Source organism: Symphalangus syndactylus, chromosome 6 (assembly GCF_028878055.3).
Source record: "Symphalangus syndactylus isolate Jambi chromosome 6, NHGRI_mSymSyn1-v2.1_pri, whole genome shotgun sequence".
NCBI classification, from domain to species: domain Eukaryota; kingdom Metazoa; phylum Chordata; class Mammalia; order Primates; family Hylobatidae; genus Symphalangus; species Symphalangus syndactylus.
This window is the reverse complement of record NC_072428.2, coordinates 107,898,952-107,922,507: the sequence shown is the minus strand read 5'-3', so window position 1 is coordinate 107,922,507 and position 23,556 is coordinate 107,898,952. Positions and strand designations below refer to the sequence as shown.

The 23,556-nt window shown below is 38.9% G+C and overlaps 1 protein-coding gene across 5 annotated transcripts in view; it reads left to right on the top strand.

Annotated features, from left to right (window-relative positions):
* CTTNBP2 (cortactin binding protein 2) overlaps positions 1 to 17,683 on the top strand; it is a 161,731-nt gene extending 144,048 nt beyond the window's left edge. For 2 of the 5 annotated variants that reach the window (XM_055283789.2, XM_055283787.2), the window contains 7 exons: positions 8 to 186; positions 3,022 to 3,227; positions 3,547 to 3,732; positions 7,182 to 7,245; positions 8,680 to 8,812; positions 10,182 to 10,283; positions 16,467 to 17,683. In XM_055283789.2, the coding sequence (XP_055139764.1) occupies positions 8 to 186; positions 3,022 to 3,227; positions 3,547 to 3,732; positions 7,182 to 7,245; positions 8,680 to 8,812; positions 10,182 to 10,283; positions 16,467 to 16,712 (1,116 nt within the window). In that variant the 3' untranslated portion in view covers positions 16,713 to 17,683. Of the gene's footprint in view, positions 1 to 7; positions 187 to 3,021; positions 3,228 to 3,546; positions 3,733 to 7,181; positions 7,246 to 8,679; positions 8,813 to 10,181; positions 10,284 to 16,466 lie in introns of those variants that run through there. The other 3 variants (XM_055283792.2, XM_055283790.1, XM_055283791.2) reach the window with 3 other exon arrangements.
* Positions 17,684 to 23,556: the final 5,873 nt, after the last annotated feature.

Here is a 23,556-nt window from a genome sequence, read left to right as displayed (position 1 = left end):
TCTCTAGTTCAAAGGTCAGGCGCCCTCCCCCTGCGATCCTGTGTGCAAGATTGTCGACTGGGCTCTGTCCGTCTGGCGTCAGCTTAACTCCTGCCTGGCCCGCTTGGGCACACCTGAAGCACTTCTTGGACCAAAATATTTCCTGTCTTGTCCTGTAGTTCCTGGGCATGCCCAAGTGACAGTGAAGTAAGTGCCATTTTTCCTTATCTTTCTGCTTATAATAGAGACATGGCCAATTCAGATGTTTGAGGATGAGAATGCTGACCAGGCTGCCTTGCGCCACCTCCTGTCACTGACACGGAGTGCCAGTGCTCTCTGCTCTTTCAGAGGATGGCCACAGCTTGGCTACTGTGTGCTTCCTAGGGCAGCTGCATTTTTGCTGAGAGCTAGGTTTTTCCTCTATTAGAAAACTCTCATCCAAGTTATGTTTGGCTTGCTGTGCAGAGTCTCCTGAGTGAGGTCCCACATAAGAAGTTTCATTAAGTATTGTATGCACACCCTCCAAAAAACCTGCATTCTGTTAATGAATTGAAAAGCTTTCCCTTTATTGAGACGTATGTTCAGTACTTACTGTGTTTTCCTTTGAAGCATCTTATGAGAACAGACATATATACAATAAGGTTAATGAAATAGAAAATCAGGAGAAAATTGAAATGAGAAAAAATTTGTTACCATCCAGTTTAGTAATGGTTCTGTGACCAGCAAGCAGATTTGATTCTGTAGTTTCTGGTATCATGGGCAGAAGTCTGTTTTGGAAAGCAGGGGATAGAAATAATATCTTCTTAGCTGGATGTGGTGGTTCATGCCTGTAATCCCATCACTTTGGGAAGTTCAGCGGGGAGGATCACTTGAGGCCAGGAGTAAAGATCAGCCCAGGCAACATAGTGAGATCCCATCTCTATTTAAAAAAAAAAAAAAATGAGCCAGGCATAGTGGCATGCACCTGTATTCCTAGCTATTGAGTTGGGAGGCTGAGGCAGGAGGATCAATTGAGCCCAGGAGGTCAAGACTGCAGTGAGCTTTGATTAAGCCACTGAACTCCAGCCTGAGTGACAGAGCAAGACCCTGTCTCTAAAAAGTATATGTATATTTTCTCTATTGTAAGACAAACCACCATTTTTATAACAGCTAATTGGTGGGAAAGAAGTACTATATTAAATATACATTTAGAATTTTGCTACAAAATAAATACACTTATTGATATAATTACCACTTTCTTCATTATTATGTCAATTAAATTAAAGTCTTTTTTACATCCAGAGTCTCAAGATTCTTAGGAATCATTTTTGACCTCTCCTATATGGAATATAGTATTTGTCAAGAACTATGGAGATTCCAAGATTTTTACCCTATTTGCAAGCTAGCAAGTTAGCCTGCCATGGTTCAGGATGCTGAGTTAGGGACCAGGACTTCATCACCCACAACACAGCAGGCAGCCTGAGCTTCACTTTTACATAGATTCCCTTTATCCCTGAAGCCACATGGGGTGATACATAGTAGCCCATGTGGATGCTGGATTTGCCTCACAGCTGTGGAACCACCCCCCTTCCCATCCCTCCAAGGTTTCTAAAGAGGGGTGCTGCAACTCTGTCGACCCTTGGCCCTGGAAGATGTTATTTTTATTATCCTGGTCAGGAAACAATTCTGCCCTCTGCTCCTGAAGGAGACATTTATCTCTGTCTTCCAAGACTGAAAAGATAGTTCAGAACAAAACCTGACACCAGATGTGCAGAAATGCCACAGGGAATTGTCTACTAGTGGCTAAGTTAAGGAGTTGATTTTTTTTTTTTCAGACCACAGCTTATAGTTATACTTTAGCACTTTTAGGAATAACTGCATAATTTTGATTCATGCTGTAGAATACCAGAATTTTGTCTGTGTTCCCTGTTGTACTTTTATTTTTCCCCCAATTGTGTAGCACTAGACACTAAGAGAGAAACTTAAAATAGATGGATCATAGTTTTTGACAATTCTCGAAAGTTTTATGCAATGTCTAATAGCTTTGAAAACATTCCTAACCTGGGAGATGTGGTTTTTTTTCTATAGCCTTTAGTCATATAAGTGTTTTTTAATACTGCAACAAAGCATAATCTTTTTTTGATGGAATTTTATTTGGCATTGAGTGCTGCAAATTTGGGCTGCAGTCCCACTGTTTATGGCAAACAGTCCACCTGAGGCGATAGCTGGTTGACCCCTATCCTCCCTATAGAACTGAGCCCACCCACACGCGCCAGCGAGCCCTTGCCTTGGGACAGGCAGATTTAATTTGCCAGTGATTATACATCCCAGGCTGGGCGCAGTGGCTCCTGCCTGCAATCCCAGCACTTTGGGAGGACAAGGCAGGCAGATCACTTGAGGTCAGGAGTTCGAGACCAGCCTGGCGAACATGAGGAAAACCCCATCTCTACTAAAAGTATGAAAATTAGCCAGGCCTGTTGCCACATGCCTGTAATCCCAGCTACTTGGAAGGCAGAGGCACGAGAATCGCTTGAACCCAAGAGGCAGAGGTTGCAGTGAGCTGAGATTGCGCCTTGGCACTCCAGCCTGGGTGACAGAGCGAGACTATCTCGAAAAAAGAAAAAAAAAAAGTATCCCAATTTCAGAAATATTAAAATACAATGTATGTGCACCTTATTAAGGAGATGTAACAAAGAAGTTGAAGCTATTTAGACATGGACTTTTAGGAAATCTTTTTTCCAGATTTCTTCAGTCTTTAAATTTACCTTCCTTTCCATGTGTTTATTCATGCATTCATTCACTCAGCACTCACGCATTGATTCTACATTGAGAGAGACATGTAAACAGTCAGTTTCATTTGAAATACATTGTATTTTTGAGGCAGATTCAAACACTTTTGTATCGGGTAATTTCACTTATTCGAAAACTACCTGGGAAAGGTAGCATATCTATAGAAACACTTAACGTTTTTTCCCCATAGTCTTCAAACTGTCCTTTCATAGAATTGTGTATAATTATTGAGAAGCCTGCTCCTAAGGGAAGAATCGGCCCCTCTCCTGCTAGGTGGATGTCTAAGCTGTGGAATGGCGTCATCGCACCCAGAGTTCAAGAAGCAATATTGTCAAGAGCCTCTGTGAAAAGACAACCTGGCTTTGGGCAGACAACTGCTAAAAGACACCCTAGCCAAGGACAGCAGGCTGTGGTCAAAGCTGCTCTCAGCATCTTGCTAAATAAAGCTGTACTGCATGGCTGTCCCCTCCCCAGAGCAGGTATGTGGGTTTCTGCAGAGAGGAGAGGAAATTCACACCCTTATAAAATACCTTTTAAAAGTTGTTTTTAGAGAGCTTTCTCTCTTTGTAATTAGAAAAATATATATTTTATAGCAGTGTTCCAGAACTGTGATTTTAATTACTGGTTTATGTTTGAATTCTAGACCTCCAAGTAAAGTTTGTTCTGGTTCACAAAACCCCAGCTTGGATATTAAATAAATGCATTATTTTGAACAGTCCGTATCTTTGAGAAACAGAAATGTATTTTGCTTTAATCAGTGAAACTGCATTATCCCTGCTGTGATTTGTGTTGTTTCAGAGCTAGACCAGCATACAGCTGATTTCAGAGGAGGAGGTTTCCCTTTATCCATAGTTTCCAGTTATAACAGTTGTAACAAGAAGAAAGGAGAGAGTGGTGCCTGGAGAAAGGTGAACACCAGTCCTCGCAGGAAGTCTGGCCACTTCTCTTTACCCACCTGGAATAAGCCAGACCTAAGCACTGAAGGTAAGGGGCGGGGGTTGGCATGCTGCCTACAAGGAGGTGGACATACCTGATCCAGTGTCTGAAAGCAAATATGCTTTCATTTTTATCACTATGCATTTGGCAAAACAAAGTTTAAGTATTTCAATGCACATTTTCATGGAATAAACAAACTATATAGTAGGTACATTTCCAAAAATATACAGGAGATCCCTACCTGAAAAATACCACTTTCAAACCAGAATTCCAAAATTAATCTTTAACTTTAATGGTCATTTATTTATTAATTTGTTTCTCTTGGTGTTCACAATTTGTATAATCATTGTATTATTGCATAATAAAATCATTGGCATATTTATCTCCTATTATGTCACTCCTAAGTTAATCTTACATTAAAAAAATACATGTAGAGACATATTTGATACCCATTTAAGGCCTTTCCAGGTGAATCAGGTGTACACATTTCTTTCTTATGTATGACGTGTACCATGTGCTGGGTTTTAGTCTAGGCACTGGAAATAGAGTGGTAAAAAATATATGTATTCTGGCCAGGCATGGTGGCTCATCCCTGTAATCCCAGAACTGAGAGAGGCCAAGGCAAGTGGATAGCTTGAGGTCAGGAAGGTGAAACCCTGTCTCTACTAAAAATACAAAAATTAGCTGGGCGTGGTGGCACATGCTTGTAATCCCAGCTACTCAGGAGGCTGAGGCATGAGAACTGCTTGAACCTGAGAGACAGAGGTTGCAGTGAGCCGAGATCACGCCACTGCACTCCAGGCCAGGTGACAGAGTGAGACTCTTGTCTCAAAAAAAAAAAAAAAAATCCTGCCTTCATCGAGTTTATATTCTAATAAATTGGACAGATTTCATATGATGGGACATCAAGTGAAAAATATGTAAGCTTTCATTCTAACGAAGAAGATGTAACACGTGTGTATCTTCTGGTGTTAGACCTATTCCTTTTGGCATTGATAATAGGATAATCAGCTATTATATAAATTATAAATGTCCTTCCCAAAACAAATCCAAATTGGAATAACAATGAAAAGAAATTTCCACCTCATGTGCACTGTGGACTTCAGATTATGTCATTCATTTACCTCCCCTCTCAAAGTATTTGTTTTGTGAAATTTTATGCCAGCTTTATAGCAGTGGGGTTTCTAAATGAGGTACTTAAAATCCTACGTTTTAAAAAACATAAAGTTGCTTTTAGTTATGAGTATATTTTCATTTGTAAGCTTGTATTTTGTTAATTTTGATAAGAATTTAATGTTTTTTTAATCCTATCAATATATGCTAGGGTTCCCCAGTTACCCTAAGTGCATGATAGCATATTGTGACCCCTTTTTAAGGGACTGAATGAAAATTTACTGAATAAAATGAATTTTCTTATACTTTTAAAAAGATCAGTATTTTATATTGATAATAAGATACTGTTTTGATCCTAAGAGCTTGTTATGACTTCCCAAAGTTGTCAGAGTGTTTGATTTAGGGAGTAAGAATCACTAGACTCCAGCCCACCAATTTAGTAGAGACCCCCAGATGACTTTCTGTAGCAAGGATTATACCTTTCATTTGCTCTTAGTCCTTTCAGTATGCAAGAAAGCTCTAAGACAATGATAATGATCTCCATTTACAGAGAACAAAACTGAGGTTCAGAAACCCTTGGGCACCTGCTCCAAATCACCTCCCCTGGAAATATGCGGTTCTGTAATTGTTTCTTGCAAGTCTAGTGCTATTTACTGTAGTCCATGACACCCTAATCTTGTAGACATGCAATGATCTATGGATACTCAGATAACTGGACACCAATTGAGGCTCTTCACTGTGTCATTTCTAAGTCTATTAGAATCTCTATAAAGTTTAAGACCAACTTTTTGAGCTAACTTAATTGTTGGTATATGCTTTAGAGTAGACAAACAGAATCAACAAAATGAATATGAATTTAAAGCAGTATCATGGAAGAGTCTGGATCAGAAAACTATATTATGCTAAATGTAAAAAAAGATGAATAGACGAAATTATTTGTATTTTTAATAATTTTAGTTTTAGAACTATTTGATATCAAATGTTATATTCTTTGAAGCATGAACTTCTTGGACAGAATAAAACTATGCTACAAGAATTTACACTGACTTCAACAAGGAAATTTCTAAAACTTAACTTTACAAAGTATATAATTCATGAGTCAGTAGTTGGGTTGGAAACCATGACTAGCATGGTTCTCGTTATTTTTATAATGGTAAATTTTTCCAATAATTACACTGTATATGTGATTATTACAATGGTTGGGGTGACTTTGGTTTTTGTTAAAAAAAAAAAAAAAAAAAAAGAAAAAACCACAGGAATCCCTTTGCATGCAGATCACTATGGAAGCTCATCAAATTTGATAAAGAGACAGCCCATTTCTTTCCTGACCTAAAACAGAAAGGCCAATGATGTCAGATCCCAGGCTTTTAGGGCAGAGCCCAAGGCTGTGCGCTATGTAGTAATTAGTAGAAGCCACTAGTCAGTGCTTTGGACAATAATGACAGAAGTATGACTAAAGAAACTCGACAGTGATTTTCTTTGATCTGCTTTTAATGAGGATGTATTTACTTTTCAAAAACATTCTTTAGAGAAAATTTGTGTTGACAACATTAATATTTTTAGAATTCACTCAAAAATAACTTTTAATGCATTCACAACATTGAGTCTAAAATGGTTTATAAGAGTGTTTCTCAAACTTTAACCATAACCCATACTGAGAAATACATTTTACACCGTGATCGCTGTACACACAAGCCTCTGCATTTGTGTGTATATATAACTGATATGCATCAGTATACCTCCAGCAAGCAATACAGGCTATTTTCTCTTCTTTTTTTTTTAACTATGTCATAATCTGCAGTTTAAAAAACATTTATATGATTTTCAGCATTTTTTAAATTCTATGACTTTTTGTACCCTGTTCATATTTTCTTTTCTGTGTAATGCAAAAGCTGTTAAAAGTTAAATTTCTACAAGTGCATGGCTAATGCCGCATATCAAAAACTATACTTGATTACATAGTAGTGTTAGAATGCACACAAAGGTAGAGGAAGGGTGATTACCATCATCAAAAGGCAGATAGTAAAATCTTCTTTTGGTCCTTTGAGAACAAGGGCCTAAGGAACTAGGGACTTGACTAAAGAGAAGAACGGCCATCCGTAAAAGCGAAATTCAGGATTCTTGACTTGAGCTTCAGGTAGTGTTAGTTGTACCGAGTTCCATCAAAATGTTCTCGAGGGAGTTGGCTATTCCTTGACTTTCCCACAATGCCTCTGCAGGAGGCTATGCCCAGAGCCTCTGTCCTGGGGAAAATCTCCTCAAATCCTGGATACTAATCCAAGAACAGTATGAAAGTACTGCAAAGTCCACAGTCTGTTTCTTTTAAATACAGAATTCAAGAGGCACAGGGATAATGAACTATTGAAAATGGTTCTTTTTAACAGGTATGAAAAATAAGACTATATCACAGCTGAATTGTAACAGGAATGCTTCTCTGTCAAAACAAAAGTAAGTTCCCCTTTCAAATTTAACTCATAGCAAACAAAGATAAATCAAGTAACCTCAATTACTATTTTAAATGTTCCATGTTCTCAATTATTTGAATATTATGTTAATACGGTTTTTAAAAAAGTGATATATTGATATATGTCATTCAAATGCTGATATTAAACTGAAATCTAATGGCATCTTTGGATAACCTCTAAACTGTTCCTTAAGATTAATATAATGCAATATAAAGGCTATTTTGCTTGTAATTTGTTGAATAAGGTTAGAAATATAGGTTTCATTTGATCAAATTCTGTTTATGCATTTGTGAACTTTTAGACAGTCATTAGATGACTTTTCCACAGATTTACAGAAACAGTGTGACTTTTTTTTTTGGAGACAGAGTCTTGCTCTCTTGCCCAGGCTAGAGTGCAGTGGCGTGATCTCGGTTCACCGCAACCTCCGCCTCCAGGTTCAAGCGATTCTCCTGCCTCAGCCTCTTGTGTGGCTGGGATTACAGGTGCCTGCCACCGTGCCTGGCTAATTTTTGTATTTTTAGTAGAGACGGGGTTTCACCATCTTGGCCTGGCTGGTCACGAACTCCTGACCTTGTGATCCATCTGCCTAGGCCTCCCAAAGTGCTGGGATTACAGGCGTGATTTTTAAGTGCTATAAATTTACAGTGATAATTTCTTATATTATTCCTAAGAAATAGACTATTTCAGCTTACAAATATCGAGATATAAAGGATGGTTTGGACAATTATAGAATAGAAATGTTTAGGCAGTTTGTACATAAGTCCCCATGGTAGCCCAATAAATTGTGTGCCCTGTCACTTGGCAGGTAACATTTAGGATCATGTCCGCTAGTTTGTAGCATTACAGAAGAGAGGAGGGTGAAGAGAGAGAAGGGAGATGAAGGAAACTGCATGGCACGCTATTTTCTGCCAGGACCACAGCTAGATCCATGACCTGCAACAGCCTGTATCATTTTTCCAGCAACCTTAGATGTACACATAAGGGTTATTTACAGAAAAGGGAACCCAGGAACAGGTGTTAAGAAAACCTGGTGCGTGGTCATATTGCTAGCTAGCAATAGAGCCAAGTTTGAAATTCGTGTTTGCCCCATTTTATCACAGTGTCCCCTATGCTACAGTGTTTAGCATCCTATCTGGCCTGGGAGACAGAAGAAACGGCAAGAGTAGGGAGCCTGGAATATTGTACATCAAAGTGAAGTTCTTTGTGAAACAAAATTTTATCCTCTAAGAATTTTGAGTAGGAGTTATCAAAATCCTGTGGAAATTTCTTGCATTAAATGACATTTATGAAATACTTTAAATGATATTAAAAACATTTTCCCTACCCCACACCAAATCCCAAAAAAGGTACAGTGTCTAGATTTCCAAATTGGGAATTGTTCTCACTTTGAAAAACGTTTTTCTGAACTTTGTGTTAGGTCTTTAGAGAATGATCTATCACTGACGTTGAATTTGGATCAGAGACTCTCTCTGGGTTCGGATGACGAAGCAGATCTTGTCAAGGAACTTCAGAGCATGTGCTCCAGCAAGTCTGAGTCTGATATCAGCAAGGTGAGCAGTACAAATGGGGAGCATTGAGTGGCTCTACTCAACAGCTGGGAGACTTTTGGGGGACAATTCCCTAAAAGAAATTCCTTATTGAATAACATGGTTAATGCTCCAAATCAAACCATCCCTCACCTTGCTTAGAAAGGCCGTTTCTTCCGAAATATCATTTATACAATAAAGGAGCGTTACTTTGTGAAGCCTGCTTTTCCAAACTCCTCTGAGACCTGAAGTTAAAATTGTATGTTAATTGCATTAGTATAAGTCACATCAATTCATTTGGGCAGTTTTTTTCTTCTTTTTTTGGAGACGGAGTTTTGCTCTTGTCGCCCAGGCTGGAGTTCAGTGGCAGGATCTTAGCTCACTGCAAGCTCCGCTTCCCGGGTTCAAGCAGTTCTCCCTGCCTCAGCCTTCCAAGTAGCTGGGATTACAGGTGCCCTCTACCATGCCTGGCTAATTTTTAGATTTTTTAGTAGAGATGGGGTTTCACCATGTTGGCCAGGCTGGTCTTGAACTCCTGACCTCAGGTGATCTGCCCGCCTCAGTCTCCCAAAATGCTGGGATTACAAGCGTGAGCCACTGCACCCAGCCTGGGCAGCTTTTTATATGAGCCTAAATTTGAGTTTCCTCAGATCTTTTTCCTTTCCACATTTCTAACTTTGGCATATCAGTCATCTATCAGTAAGAAAATTATAACAAGCATCACAGCCGACTTACGTTATAGACCAAGCAGCAACTTTCTTTGCAAATGAGAAAAAGAATTAGCTTATATAATGTATATCATCATAATCTTTAAGCTGTGAAATTTGAGACCAAATATGGAAACCAGTGACCTGAAATCTCAAAGAAAACACGGACAGCATCAAGTTCAACCTGTTTTGGCACTCTGGTATCTGCAGCAGGTTTCACCGAGCTGCCTTGATAGATGCCTTTTGAGTGGTTATAACTTTCAGCTTCCTGAGACTCTAAACTCTGTTATTTGAGTCGTCATAATATCTACGACAAAGTAGAATTCACTCTTATTTAACTTTGTTGGAAACAAAATATATATCCACTGGAAAAGTAAGGTAATGATTAAAATCTTGCAGATGTTATATCCTTTCTTTACTTGCAAAGTGACTTTTTTTCCCTAGAGAGTTCTTCTGGTCTTCTTTTGACTTTTTAAATGGATTCTTTTTCCGTAGAGGATGTTTCTCATGCATTTGCTGTCAGTTTTACATAAAGACTTGAAGTCTTTCATGTGAACAGTTCAGGACTTGAGGGGCAGGGAAGGAAGAGTGACACTTCTGCTGTGCTTTCTCCACCATTTAGCTGTACCTTGAGTATGTACAATGTGACTGTGGAGACATGACTGGGCAAATTCTGTATTTTCCAGATTGCTGATTCCAGGGATGATATAAGGATGTTTGATAGTTCTGGAAACAACCGTGTACTTTCAGCAACTATTAATAATCTGAGAATGCCAGTGTCACAAAAGGTAAGTGTCCCTTTCTCGCCAAAGTGAACAAAGGATGATTGCTATGGAATTGACTTCACAAATCATCTTTCAGTGTGAATCACAGAGTTATTTTTTTAAACCAAAGCTAAGAACTGAGAAATAGGATAAAGGTAAAAGTGTTCATAGTTTTTAGAAAGAGTGCTTATAGAATATTTTGGGGAAAAAAATGACATAGAAAAGCATTACTTTTTTCCCTTCTATTTGATTCGAGATCTCCATTTTTTTTTTCATTTGTATATGACAAAACTAGAAATACAGTAGTTCTGCCTTATCCTCAGGTGATGCATGAAATCCAAGATAGTACCAAAGTTTATATATACTATATTCCTTCAATCCGATAACCTAGAGGGTTACTAAGTGGCCAGTGGGTGGGTAATGTAGACAGAATGGACAAGTTGATTCACATCCTGGGCAGAACAGAGTAGGATGGTGCAAGATTTCATCATGCTACTTAGAATGGCCTGCAAATTTATGAATTGTATATTTCCAGATCACAGGTAACTGAAACCACAGAAAACAAAATTGCGGACGAGGGGGGTACTATGGTAACAAAACTGTCATCTAAGATTTCCTGCATTTTAGAAAATTAGAGTTAATTATAGCAAAGCACTGAGTGATAACATAAAGGTCTTATACATTGCAAAAAAATCTCAATTTTATTTCATCCTGACTTTCCATAACTACATTTCAATGAGACTTTAAAAACAAGTCTGAATGGCAACTAGAAGAACCAGGATTCCAGTAGACTTCCTTAACCTTTTGAAATGTCTTCCATGACTACAGCACTGCACCATTATCAGTTGGTTAATAAATGGCAAGAGCGGGCACAGCATGGTATTCCTGGGTGAGCAGAAACAATAAGAAATGTCTCACCCATGTTGTGAGGATGCAGACTTCACAGAAGCACTTTGTAATATATGGTTTGTTCACCAAACCATGTTGATTGATTGCCGTTCACATCTTGTTCTCATCTACTCCCAAGGTGGCTTACAAAGACCTGTGTGTGGGTGGGAGGGTGGGGTGCAGAGAGCAGGATTATAAAGTAAGCATAGTGAGACTATTAAGTTATTAAGCCTTATCTCATCACCTAGCAGCACTGGGCCCCACAGCCCTGCTCCCTCACTGCTTCATTAGGTTTAGATCCTGGCTATTAGATGTGGAACTATGTGAGCTGCATGCATTGGGAGAGCAGGTATGGGAGTGGGAATTTACACGGCTGGGGGCTCTAATACAAAATATTTAACATGATGTCCTGTGAAGAAAAGCATGGCTTTCAAGCTCACTCTATCATAATGTCTGCCTTTTTTTGTTCAATTGGGAACAATTTAGAAGCCCAGCAAAATTTGGAGGATGACGTAAGGAGGTGACCTGGAGTCAGCACTGAGCGTTCTGGTTGGAAAACAGTCTAGGGCCCATCCCTTTGCCATCTTTAAAGCCTCAACTCACTCCCCCTGTATTCATGGCTTGCCCTGAGCTGTGCTTGACTGAACACTAGTCTCTAGGACCCAAGAATTTAGGATTCCTTGTGGAACATGGACAGTGGAAAGGGCCAGGAGGATCTTAGCAAGAGGAACAGTGAGCTACCTTCCCCATAAGGCCAAATCACTTTCGTGTGTAAAAATAGAGAATGGCTGCTCCTTAAATGTCTAATGAAGAAACATTGTCATACCCCTACTTCTCTGTCAAGTGACCGTATTGAGTTGCTACAATAAGGTACTGTCCACAAATAAAAGTAGTACTGAAAGTCAAAGTTCTGGGCAGCTTTGTTTAAAAGATATTTTTTAAAACGAGTCCTTTTATACTATCTGGGCTCTTTAAATGTGCAGTTTGATGTGGGGATTAGGACCGCTGCCTCCTAGTCTTCTCTCCCTTTGCCGGCTGAAGACACTTACTTGGAGGGACTCTTCCCCAAGAGCTAGAAGATGTTTTCCTCAGAAACTGCCAGCAGAGGGCAAAGCGGTACTTACTGTTGGCAGCCTTCTGAAACCTTGACTGGCTGATGCCTTTTCTCTTCTCCTACGCAGCTGGTATTTCTGGGTTAGTTGCCCAGTTTCTTCTGTTATCAGGAAGTATCTCCATTTAGAGGTAAGAGCTCCCTGGGTTAGTTGAAATCACTTTCTCCTTCATGGCCAGAAGGCTGGCAATGCCTCCATTGGAGAGGGGCCCTGTGACAATCATTATCTGTTGGAAAACAAAAATGAATAAGTTATCTTTATTATTTGCAACAATATAGCTCCTCACTGCTCTAACAGTAAGGGAGCATAATTGGGTTTACTAATCAAGTGGCATTTAGCCAGCCTTCTAAATTAAAAACAAATATACATATTTAAATCAACAGGAAGAACAAATGCTAATAAATGTTTTCCTTTCATGTAAATCCAAACTAATCCTCTGAAAGGACAAGTTCACATCTGGTTGCATGATGAAATCCACTTGAGGTTGTTTTTTTTTTTTTTTTTCGCATGATGAAATCCACTTGAGGTTGTTTTTTTTTTTTTTCCATCCTCAGGGCCTGGACAATGGGTTTTTTAAAGCTCCCTGGTGGTTCTTACATGCAGCCAAGGTTGAGACCCACTGCTCTAAAACATAGCCCTGATCTGTCATCTTCATTTTCCACCCATTTCTTTCTTTCCCAATATATCTTTAGAGGGATTATTGAGATGCCTTCATGTAGCTTTTTACATGTTCCTTTTTTACATGTAATTTACTACTCCCCTGTGTGCTCCTTCCCCGTAGAACCTTCTCTCTTCACCTGTCACAGTCCTGTGCCTCTTTAAAGACTCACCCCCAGTGCCACCTTCCCTACATGTTCTTTTCCTCCTGCCCCCATCTCTCCCATCTAGAGGAATTACAGTATCTTCTTAGCTTCTAGTAGATGCTGTGTATTGGATGAATTGCTCTGATTTACCAATTCTTTAAGGCTAAATAAAACTTACTTTAGGTCAGTGCCTTTCTAAACGAATTAGTTTAACATGCACAGCAACATGGATAGTAAACGTTATACATTTAATACAGAGAATTTGGGGGTTTTATCCCAAGAAGCATTAAACACCTGTAACTTTCCTGCTCCTAAACTCCGCTGCCCCCTAGGCTTGACTTCCAGGGTGTCAGGAGCACTTTTCAGGCAGGACGCTGTGCATCGGTCACTTGCTCTATTCTTGCACTCCTGGCCTTGAATTGCTGTGGCTCACACTAAGCCCAAGTGATTCTCCATGTTCTCATCCTACCCCCTTCCATTCTAGCCTCACACTTCCAGGGACTGACCAAACTACATTTTTTTAGTTGTTCTGGGTACTTCTCAGTACTTTATTTCATGTGGACATTTCCTGCCTCAGACCATGAAGGTACACTCCCCTCACCATCATGTTGCAGGTACAGAAACAAACTAGAACACTGTGTATGTCTCCTTTCCTTCCTCTGGGCCATGACATTAATTCTGTGGGTTTGACAATAGCAAAATTAAACAACTCCCCTCACCACCGGATTCTGTATAGCAACTAGCTGTTATCCTTATTATAATGCCATATTTCATGTTTTCTGAATACTATGTATGTGTTGAATTTGCTGGTGTTTTAGACCAAATTACAAGTTGTAATTGGCCTTAGTAGGCCCATGACTAAGTCCCAGTTTGCAGTCTTAACAGTAATTTCTTGTTAGGAAAAATGAGATTGGATCATGGTACCTGCACTGTTTTTACAGTTGTGACTCTATCACCATCCAACTCATGGCAAGCAATTGTAACTTCTCATTTTCTTCCTGGTAACTTGACAGCATAAGCATCTTTACAAGACAAAAGCAGAACATACTAAGCAGATTCGCCCTTAACATACCATCAACTACACATGGAGGTGACAAGGATGGACTAGAATGTGTCCCCTCACCAGATGTAGCTCAGCCTTTTTCCAGGCTTCCTTGGACGTAGTTAAAACCAAGCCCATCTGTTGTTTTGTTTTGTCAGGAAGCTCTTGCCTTTCTAAGCTAGCTTCTTGCAGTCTAGACTTCTCTTTCCTTTCCCTGTAAATGCAGGTGGCCTGGACCCCAGATTTGTCCCCTCTTTATTCTCCATTACATATTTGTTGTTTCAGTGTTTTTATATTTTCCCAAACCTCTAGCCAAGTATATATTAGACTTACATTGCTGTTCTACTTAAGATTAGCTGAGTCTGAAAATCTTGACACCAAGAGATTTCACTGGTGATTTAGGGGTAGTTTAATGGACATTAAAGAATTAGGACTTTAACAGGAAAGTAAAAGAAAAATAGGATTTAAAGGGGATTGGAGCCAAACTTTAAAAGAACTTTAGTGACATGCTTTAAAGTTTGGGACTTGTTCTTTGCAGTTAGTGAGGACTTATCCTTTACCTTCCTATTTGCACCAGCAAAGCCATAATTCTCTGCCCATTTTGTGGGTAACATTGGATTAGGTTGGTGAGGAGAGAGAAAGGCAGCTGCTAAAGATAACTGAGGATTTCCTGCTAAATTCACTGGGAGAGCAGCATTAACCAGTAATGAGCCAAGCGGAAAGGCTGTAGAAATGAGTAGTATTGAGGAAGTGCAATAAATACAGTTTTAGAAAGAATTTGAAGTGTGGCTAGACATATAGGTGAATTAGGGGGGTGGAAATGCAGGAGATAAATGAGGGCTAAAGAAAGAACTTTGGGAAATACTTAGAGATTGAAATACTCTGAAGGGAAAGATTACCAACGTGTGACTTATAGAGGGCTAAGAAAAATGCTACCATTTAGGACAGCAGTCCCCAGCAGTTTTGGCACCGGAAACTGGTTTCGTGGAAGACAATTTTTCCACGGACGTGGGTAGAAGGTATGGTTTCCAGATGAAACTGTTCCACCTCAGATTGTCAGGCATTAGATTCTCGCAAGGACTGGGCAACCTAGACCCCTCACTTGCACAATTCACAAGAGGGTTTGTACTACTATGAGAATCTAATGCTGCTGATCTGACAGGAGGCAGAGCTCAGGTGGTAATGCTGGCTCGCCCCCGCTCACCTCCTGCTGTGCTGCCCAGTTCTTAACAGGCCTTGGACTGGTCCACAGCCTGTGGGTTGGGGACCCCTGATTTAATTGCTCAATGGAGAAAAAGGATATTGAGAAGTTAAGCTAGGGGTTCTTAACTTTGGCCGCAAGATTTTTTAAAATCCTAATGTCCAGGCCATACCCCAGAACTATTAAATATGAATCTCTGGTAATAGGGCCCAGCCAATGACTGTTAAAGCTCCCCCAGGTGATTCCAATATCATGTAAGATACCCAGGAGAATGCAACTGCCAGGTGAAGGCAGATTTTTCCTGTTAAATTTTAGTTTTGTTTTAAATCTTTTAATGGTTATATGGCTGTTGGCTGCATTATTACTTTTGAAGGGGAGAAGTTATCAAGGTCAACTCCTTCAGAGGCATTCAGAGTAGCTCACTTAGTAGGAGTCATGTCATGTTTGTTAGTTTGCAGAATTTAATGCAATGTAGGGAAAACACCTCGGGTGAAAGTTGGGAGACCTGAGGTCCCAGCTTCACCACTCCGTTTACTGTGGGCAAATCATCTTACCTATCCAGCTTTCAGATCATTGACCAGGTAATCATAGGAGTTCTGAAACACTAGAGAATTGATAACACACAGCTTTCCAAGTATGGAAGATCTTGAGCGACCTAATCATAGATGAATGTAGGCTCTGCTAGGGAAGGAATGTTTCTCTTATGTTTTCTCCTACATGCCCCTTGATTATTGAGTAATAGTTCACTTTTAAGACTTGAAAGTAGAAAGCAGAAGAGTTAGGTGACTTACCCAAGGTGACGTAGTTTGTAGAGCTACCCACAAATTGGACTATTCCAATTTGGTGATTTCCTCAGGCCTGTAATTTTGTGAAGTTCCTGTTGGTAAGGAGATCGACACCTTAGCACTTGATTCACTGACTCCTGTACTTAGGAGTTTTGTAACACCAGCCAAGGACTAATGAAAATCATGCAGTAAGTCTATAGGAAATTAATTACTCAGCTTCTCCTCTCCATTTTCTTTTGATTTTTCACAAGAACCTATAGTTGGAGAGAGAAACTCCTTTGCATTTGCTCAAAGAGGAGGCAGGAGTAGGGCTCATAACAGAAGTTAGTAACAATGGCAAATGTGATAAATTTGTGTGGTTTCTCATCTCTTACAGGAGGTTAGTCCTCTCAGCAGCCATCAAACTACTGAATGCAGCAACAGTAAATCAAAGACTGAGTTGGGTGTTTCAAGAGTTAAATCTTTTCTTCCTGTTCCTAGAAGTAAAGTCACCCAGTGTTCCCAGAACACCAAAAGAAGCAGCAGCAGCAGTAATACAAGGCAAATAGAAATCAACAACAACTCAAAAGAAGAGAATTGGAACTTACACAAAAATGAACACCTAGAAAAACCTAACAAATAGGCCTGCCTACAATATTAACTTCCTCTATTTCACACAGAAACCAAGGACAACAAGATATAAATACCTTTAAATTGATAAAATGTTTTCACTGTAATATAAATTATGAGTGCGGGACCACTATTCAATTTTTTTTGTAAAGAATGTATTTATAACCAACATTTTGTTGCTTTTTTTTTTAAATTCTGTAGGATTGAACTTCAGTACCAGGAAGTTATGCCAACTTTTCAAGTAGTTTTATAATAGAAAAATTGTAATAGTTTTAATCAAGATGTTCAGGGGTATTAAAACAGAACTGTGTACTGTATATCTGTATGTATGTATATATGTATGTATATTTAAGGAAGTCCACAAATCATACTGCATACATGCTACAAAATGTGTATAACTTTGGCTTAGATAACATGTACCATTTTAAATGGAGATCATAATTTTGATGGGGAATGACTAGAATGGGGCAATAACAAATCATTTCTAAACAGTTATTTTCCATTAAAAGCCATATTAAGTATTTTGCTTGTTAAATTCTAGTTTTATGTTTTTAAATCTCTTAGTGGTTACATTGCCATTTGGTAGCATCATGTATATATTTATGCTTTTAAGTTTGCATTATGACTCCTGTAAAATATGAAATTATAATGCAATAAAAGTGTTATCTTTCTTACAAAAGTTTTGTACCTAAGTGGATATAAATAACTGCATAAATGAATAAATTCAGAATTAACTCCTTCAATATTATTTCTAGTAGCACAACTGATAATAAAATTGATATTTTCTACAAGTGTTACTTCTAAAATTACAGACAAAATTACTTATACGACTCAGTTAAGATGCTTTGACACGGAATAAAATATTAATTTAGTGAAATAATTTTGCTGTACTTTTTATCTATAGCTCTTTGTTGTTGTCTCTGCAACAGATAATTTGTGTTCAATTTAGTAATGCTCGTAAAACTTGCCCTCCCATGTCAGTATTTCACTAGCTGTTCACAAGACTCAACCCTATTAGAAACATCTTAAATACTTGAATGGAGCACCAGGGATTGGGTGCTCAGAGTTAAAACACCTTCCTTTTTTTTTTTCATAAATACCAAAAAAGTATGATTTTGTACCAAGAATCATTTACTTGTCTAAACTCATTGAAAGCCTTTTTTTTTGGCCAGAATGGTTATTTACAATGAAGTATACATACCTGCATTGTATTGCTATTACAAAACTGCACATACCTTAAAAATAACAATATATAGTAAAGATTATGTCACTAATCTTGAGAACAAAACTGAATACTCTCAAAATCATAGATCATATCTAGATTCAGGTGGCTCTAATGTGTTTTTTCCTGCTCACATACACCTGCTTAGATTATATGTAATTTGATTTGTTAGTGATAAGGCATTGTGTTTTATATTAGTAGCTTTTCTGAAGATAAAGATCCCATTAGTGTACTCAAGAACTAGAAGTGAGAAAACAAAACCAAATTTGGAATACCTTATTAAGATGACTTGTGGTAATTGATCCATGTGACTGTCGGTAACATTCAACAAATGCACTTTTTGTAATTGATGGCAGACTGTAAGATGTCTAAAGAGGACATTTAGAACAGGGCTTTTTTTTTTTTAAGAGGATTTTAAAAGTTCCTTTATTTTTATTTTATTATACTCTAAGTTTTAAGGTACATGTGCACAATGTGCAGGTTAGTTACATATGTATACATGTGCCATGTTGGTGTGCTGCACCCACTATAACTCGTCATTTAACATTAGATATATCTCTAATGCTATCCCTCCCCCCTCCCCCCACCCCACAACAGGCCCTGGTGTGTAATGTTCCCCTTCCTGTGTCCATGTGTTCTTATTGTTCAATTCCCACCTATGAGAAAGAACATGCAGCATTTGGTTTTTTGTCCTTGTGATAGTTTGCTGAGAATGATGGTTTCCAGCTTCATCCATGTCCCTACAAAGGACATGAACTCATCATTTTTTATGGCTGCATAGTATTCCATGGTGTATATGTGCCATATTTTCTTAATCCAGTCTATCATTGATGGACATTTGGCTTTGTTCCAAGTCTTTGCTATTGTGAATAGTGCCACAATAAACATACATGTACATGTGTCTTTACAGCAGCATGCTTTATAATCCTTTGGGTATATACCCAGTAATGGGATGGCTGGGTCAAATGGTATTTCTAGTTCAAGATCCCTGAGGAATTGCCACACTGACTTCCACAATGGTTGAACTAGTTTACAGTCCCACCAACAGTGTAAAAGTGTTCCTATTTCTCCACATCCTCTCCAGCACCTGTTGTTTCCTGACTTTTTAATGATCACCATTCTAACTGGTGTGAGATGGTATCTCATTGTGATTTTGATTTGCATTTCTCTGATGGCCAGTGATGATGAGCATTTTTTCATATGTCTGTTGGCTGCATAAATGTCTTCTTTTGAGAAGTGTCTGTTCATATCCTTTGCCCACGTTTTGATGGGGCTTTTTTCTTGTAAATTTGTTTGAGTAGAACAGGGCTTTCAAATACAGGTATAATACCAATGGGTCATTATAACAATTTAGTGAGTTACAGCCAGCATTAAAAATTGGAAAATGTCAGAGTCATCTTTTATTGTCTCACAGTCAATACAAGAACTGTGAGACTTTTGTTTCTATCATGTGGATGTAGGAATGTATGCATATGTGACACAATATATAACTGTGGGTCATGGTCAAAAATCTTTGAGAGTCAATACCCTATAATGACACCTAGTGTTGGCAGTTCTTAACTGCATTAGTTAAGTGGGGACTGCATTGAGGGGTCATATAGTCTTTGGTGGTAAACAGCCTTGGGGATTAATTAAGCACTGCCATTTATTAGCTGTGTGGTATGAGACAATTTTTTTTTTTGAGATGGAGTCTCTGTCACCCAGGCTGGAGTGCAGTGGTGCAATCTCAGCTCACTGCAACCTCCACCTCCCAGGTTCAAGCGATTCTCCAGCCTCAAGCTCCAAGTAGCTGAGATTACAGGCATGCACCACCACGCCCAGCTAATTTTTTATTTTTAATAGAGACGGGGTTTCACCATGTTGGCCAGGCTGATCTGGGACTCCTGACTTCAAGTGATCCACCTGCTTCGGCCTCCCAAAGTGCTGAGATTACAAGCATGAGCACTGTGCCTGGCCAATCTTTTTTATTAGGTTTTCTCTGTAGTTAAAAAAAAAATAAATAATGGCCGGGCACGGTGGCTCACGCTTGTAATCCCAGCAGTTTGGGAGGCCGAGGCGGGCAGATCACGAGGTCAGGAGATCGAGACCACGGTGAAACCCTGTCTCTATTAAAAAATACAAAAAATTAGCCAGGCGTGGTGGCGGGCGCCTGTAGTCCCAGCCATTCGGGAGACTGAGGCAGGAGAATGGTATGAACCTGGGAGGCGGAGCTTGCAGTGAGCCAAGATTGCGCCACTGCACTCCAGCCTGGGCAACAGAGTGAGACTCCATCTCAAAATAAATAAATAAATAAATAAATAAATAATAAAACAACAACAAAAAAACCTACAGGTTGTCCATGAGTGTTAAAAGAGATAACACAGTAAAGCCTTCCTAGTTGCCTCACACATTCATAAAATAAGGAATCAATATCTCAGAACTTTTTATGGTATTCCATATGAAGCAAATTTTAAGGATCTGAAGTTAGAGCAATACAATAACAGTAGGAGACTTCAATATCCCTCACACATTCATAAAATAAGGAATCAATATCTCAGAACTTTTTATGGTATTCCATATGAAGCAAATTTTAAGGATCTGAAGTTAGAGCAATACAATAACAGTAGGAGACTTCAATATCCCGCTTTTAACAATGGACAGATCATCCAATCAATTCCTTCACTGAGAAGGAATGTGCAGTTACTTGCCATATCTAGTCTGTCTTTCATAGGAAGCACTCATATCAGGAGTTGCCAGCTCAGGTTCTGGCCATGGAGCTAACTACAATGACACTTAACATCTCTGGCTTTAATGTCATCATGGTAAAAATTCAGAGGGTTTTTCTCCCTCCTAGAAAGAAAAACACAATGGAAAAATAAAAAATCCTGTGAATTTTTCCAATATATCCTGATACCTTATAGTAAGGGCATCAGCTATATATATCACAAAAGTCATTTTGTTTGTAATTTAAGGAAATCAAGAATATATTTCTCTAAGCTAATTCAAATGTTCACATCTGCTCAGAGTGGCTTCAAACCTTACTTATTCATTAAAGTAATATTGTGCTAGGGACTAGGAATAAAGCATTAAGACATGCCAGGCATCTTCCATCTCATTAGGGCTGAGACAGTGAGTAAATAAACAAATAAAGCAAGATAATCTCTCATTGTGTATGTTCTATAAAGGAAATCAGTATAGTGATGTATTAATAATACAAAGCACTTGGTAAAGACCATAGAAGGAGGATTACTTTAGAGTAGAATGGTTCAAGAAAGGGTCTTCAGGGATCAGGATATGTAGCAGCCAGGGTAAACAGCATTGGCAACTCTTCTTATGGAAAAATAGACAAGTGACAAAATACAGACAAATTACATTAAATTAATTAATTTACATTAATTAATTAATGTAATTATTAATTACACTACAAAACGTAGACAAATTACATTAAATTTAAAACATCACACAGCAAAGGAAACAATCAACAGAGTGAAGAAACAACTTACGGAATGGAAGAACATTTTTGCAAACCACATAGCTGATAAGGATTAATATCCAAAATATCTAAAAATTCACCTCAATGGCAAGAAAACAACCCAATTAAATGGACAAAAGACCTGAATAGATATTTCTCAAGAGAAGCCAACAGGGATATGAAAAATTCTCAACATATGAATCATCAGGGCAATGCAAATTAAAACCACAAGGAGATGTCACCTCACACCTGTTAAAATAACCATTATCGAAAAAGACGAAAGGTAACAAGTGTTGGAGAGGATGTAGAGTGACCCCTTGTACATTGTTGGTAGTTATGTAAATCAGTACAGCCGTTATAAAAAACAGTATAAAGGTTCCTTTAAAAATTAAACATAGGCTGGGCATGGTGGCTCATGCCTGTAATCTCAGCACTTTGGGAGGTTGAGGCAGGCAGATCATGAGGTCAAGAGATCGAGACCATCCTGGCCAACATGGTGAAATCCCGTATCTACTAAAAATACAAAAATTAGCTGGGTGTGATGGCATGCACCTGTAATCCCAGCTACTCGGGAGGCTGAGGCAGGAGAATTGCTTGAACCTGGGAGGCAGAGGTTGCATTGAGCCAAGATTGCGTCACCACACTCCTGCCTGGCGACAGAGCGAGACTCTATCTCAAAAAGTAAAAAAAAAAAGAAAAAAGAAAAAGAAAAATAGAACATAGGATCCAGCAATCATACTACTGGTAGGGCTATTTCCAAAGGAAATGATGTCATCATGTCAAAGAGATTATCTGTACTCCCATGTTTACTGTAGCACTATTTACAACGTCCAAGATATGGAATCATCCTAAGTGTCCATCAACAGATGAGTGGATAAAGAAAATATGGCATACATACAAAATGGAATGCTATTCAGTCTTAAGGAAATCCTGTCATTTGTGACAACATGGATGAACCTGGTGGACATTATGATAAGCAAAGTAAGTCAGGCACAGAAAGACAAATACCACATAATCTCACTTATGTGGTAGAATCTTTAAAAAATATGAACTCATAGAAGTAGAGAGTAGAATGGAGAGGAGATTCGGAAGGTATTGCTCAAAGGGTACAAAATTTCAGTTAGAGGCTAGGCATGGTGGCTCACACCTGTAATCTTAGCACTTTGGGAGGCTGAGGCAGGTGAATCTCCTGAGCTCAGGAGTTTGAGGCCAGCCTGGGCAACATGGCAAAACCCCATTTCTACAAAAAATACCAAAAAAAAATTAGCCAGATGTGGTGGTATACACCTGTAGACCTAGTTACTTGGGAGGCTGAGTTGGGAGGATGGCTTGAGCCCAGGAGGTGGAGGTTGCTGTGAGCCAAGATCATGCCACTGCACTCTAGCCTGGGCAACAAAGCCTGACTCTGTCTCGAAAAAAAAAAAAAAAATCAGTTAGAAGGGAGAAATAAGTTCAAGAGATCTATTGCACATCATGGTGACTACAGTTAATAATAACATATTGGCCATGCACAGTGGCTCATGCCTGCAATTCCAGCACTTTGGAAGGCTGAGGGGGGTGGATTACCTGAGGTCAGGAGTTCTAGACCAGCCTGGTCGATATGGTGAAACCCTGTCTCTACAAAGAATACAAAAATTAGCTGGACGTGGTGGCGGGCACCTGTAATCCCAGCTACTTGGGAGGCTGAGACAGGAGAATTGCTTGAACCCAGGAGGCAGAGGCTGCAGTGAACTGAGATTGTGCTACTGTACTCCAGCCTGGGCAACAGAGTGAGACTCTGTCTCAAAAAATAATAATGTACTATGTTTTTGAAAATCTCCAAATCTACAGATTTAAAGCAATCCTAACCAAAATCTATGCAGGAATTTTTGTTTTTAAAAAGTCATCAAGCTCTTTAAATACATTTCTTCCCTTTTAATCGGGATTTTTTGGTGCGTCTTCTTGGTTTTCTGAAATAAAAATAGCACACAGATATTCAAATCACTCTGACTTAGAGCCTAATTCTTTCTGTGGTGACCACCCATTGATTTGGGGCCTTTAATTCTCTTTAGGAAGAGAAACAGCCTGACCAAGTTTATTTGACTTTCAGATCTCTGTGCTAAGGGACCTAAACAATGATCTATTTTCTTCCTAACAAGTCCTTCAGGGGGTATTTATGTCCAAATATAATAATATTTCCACCAA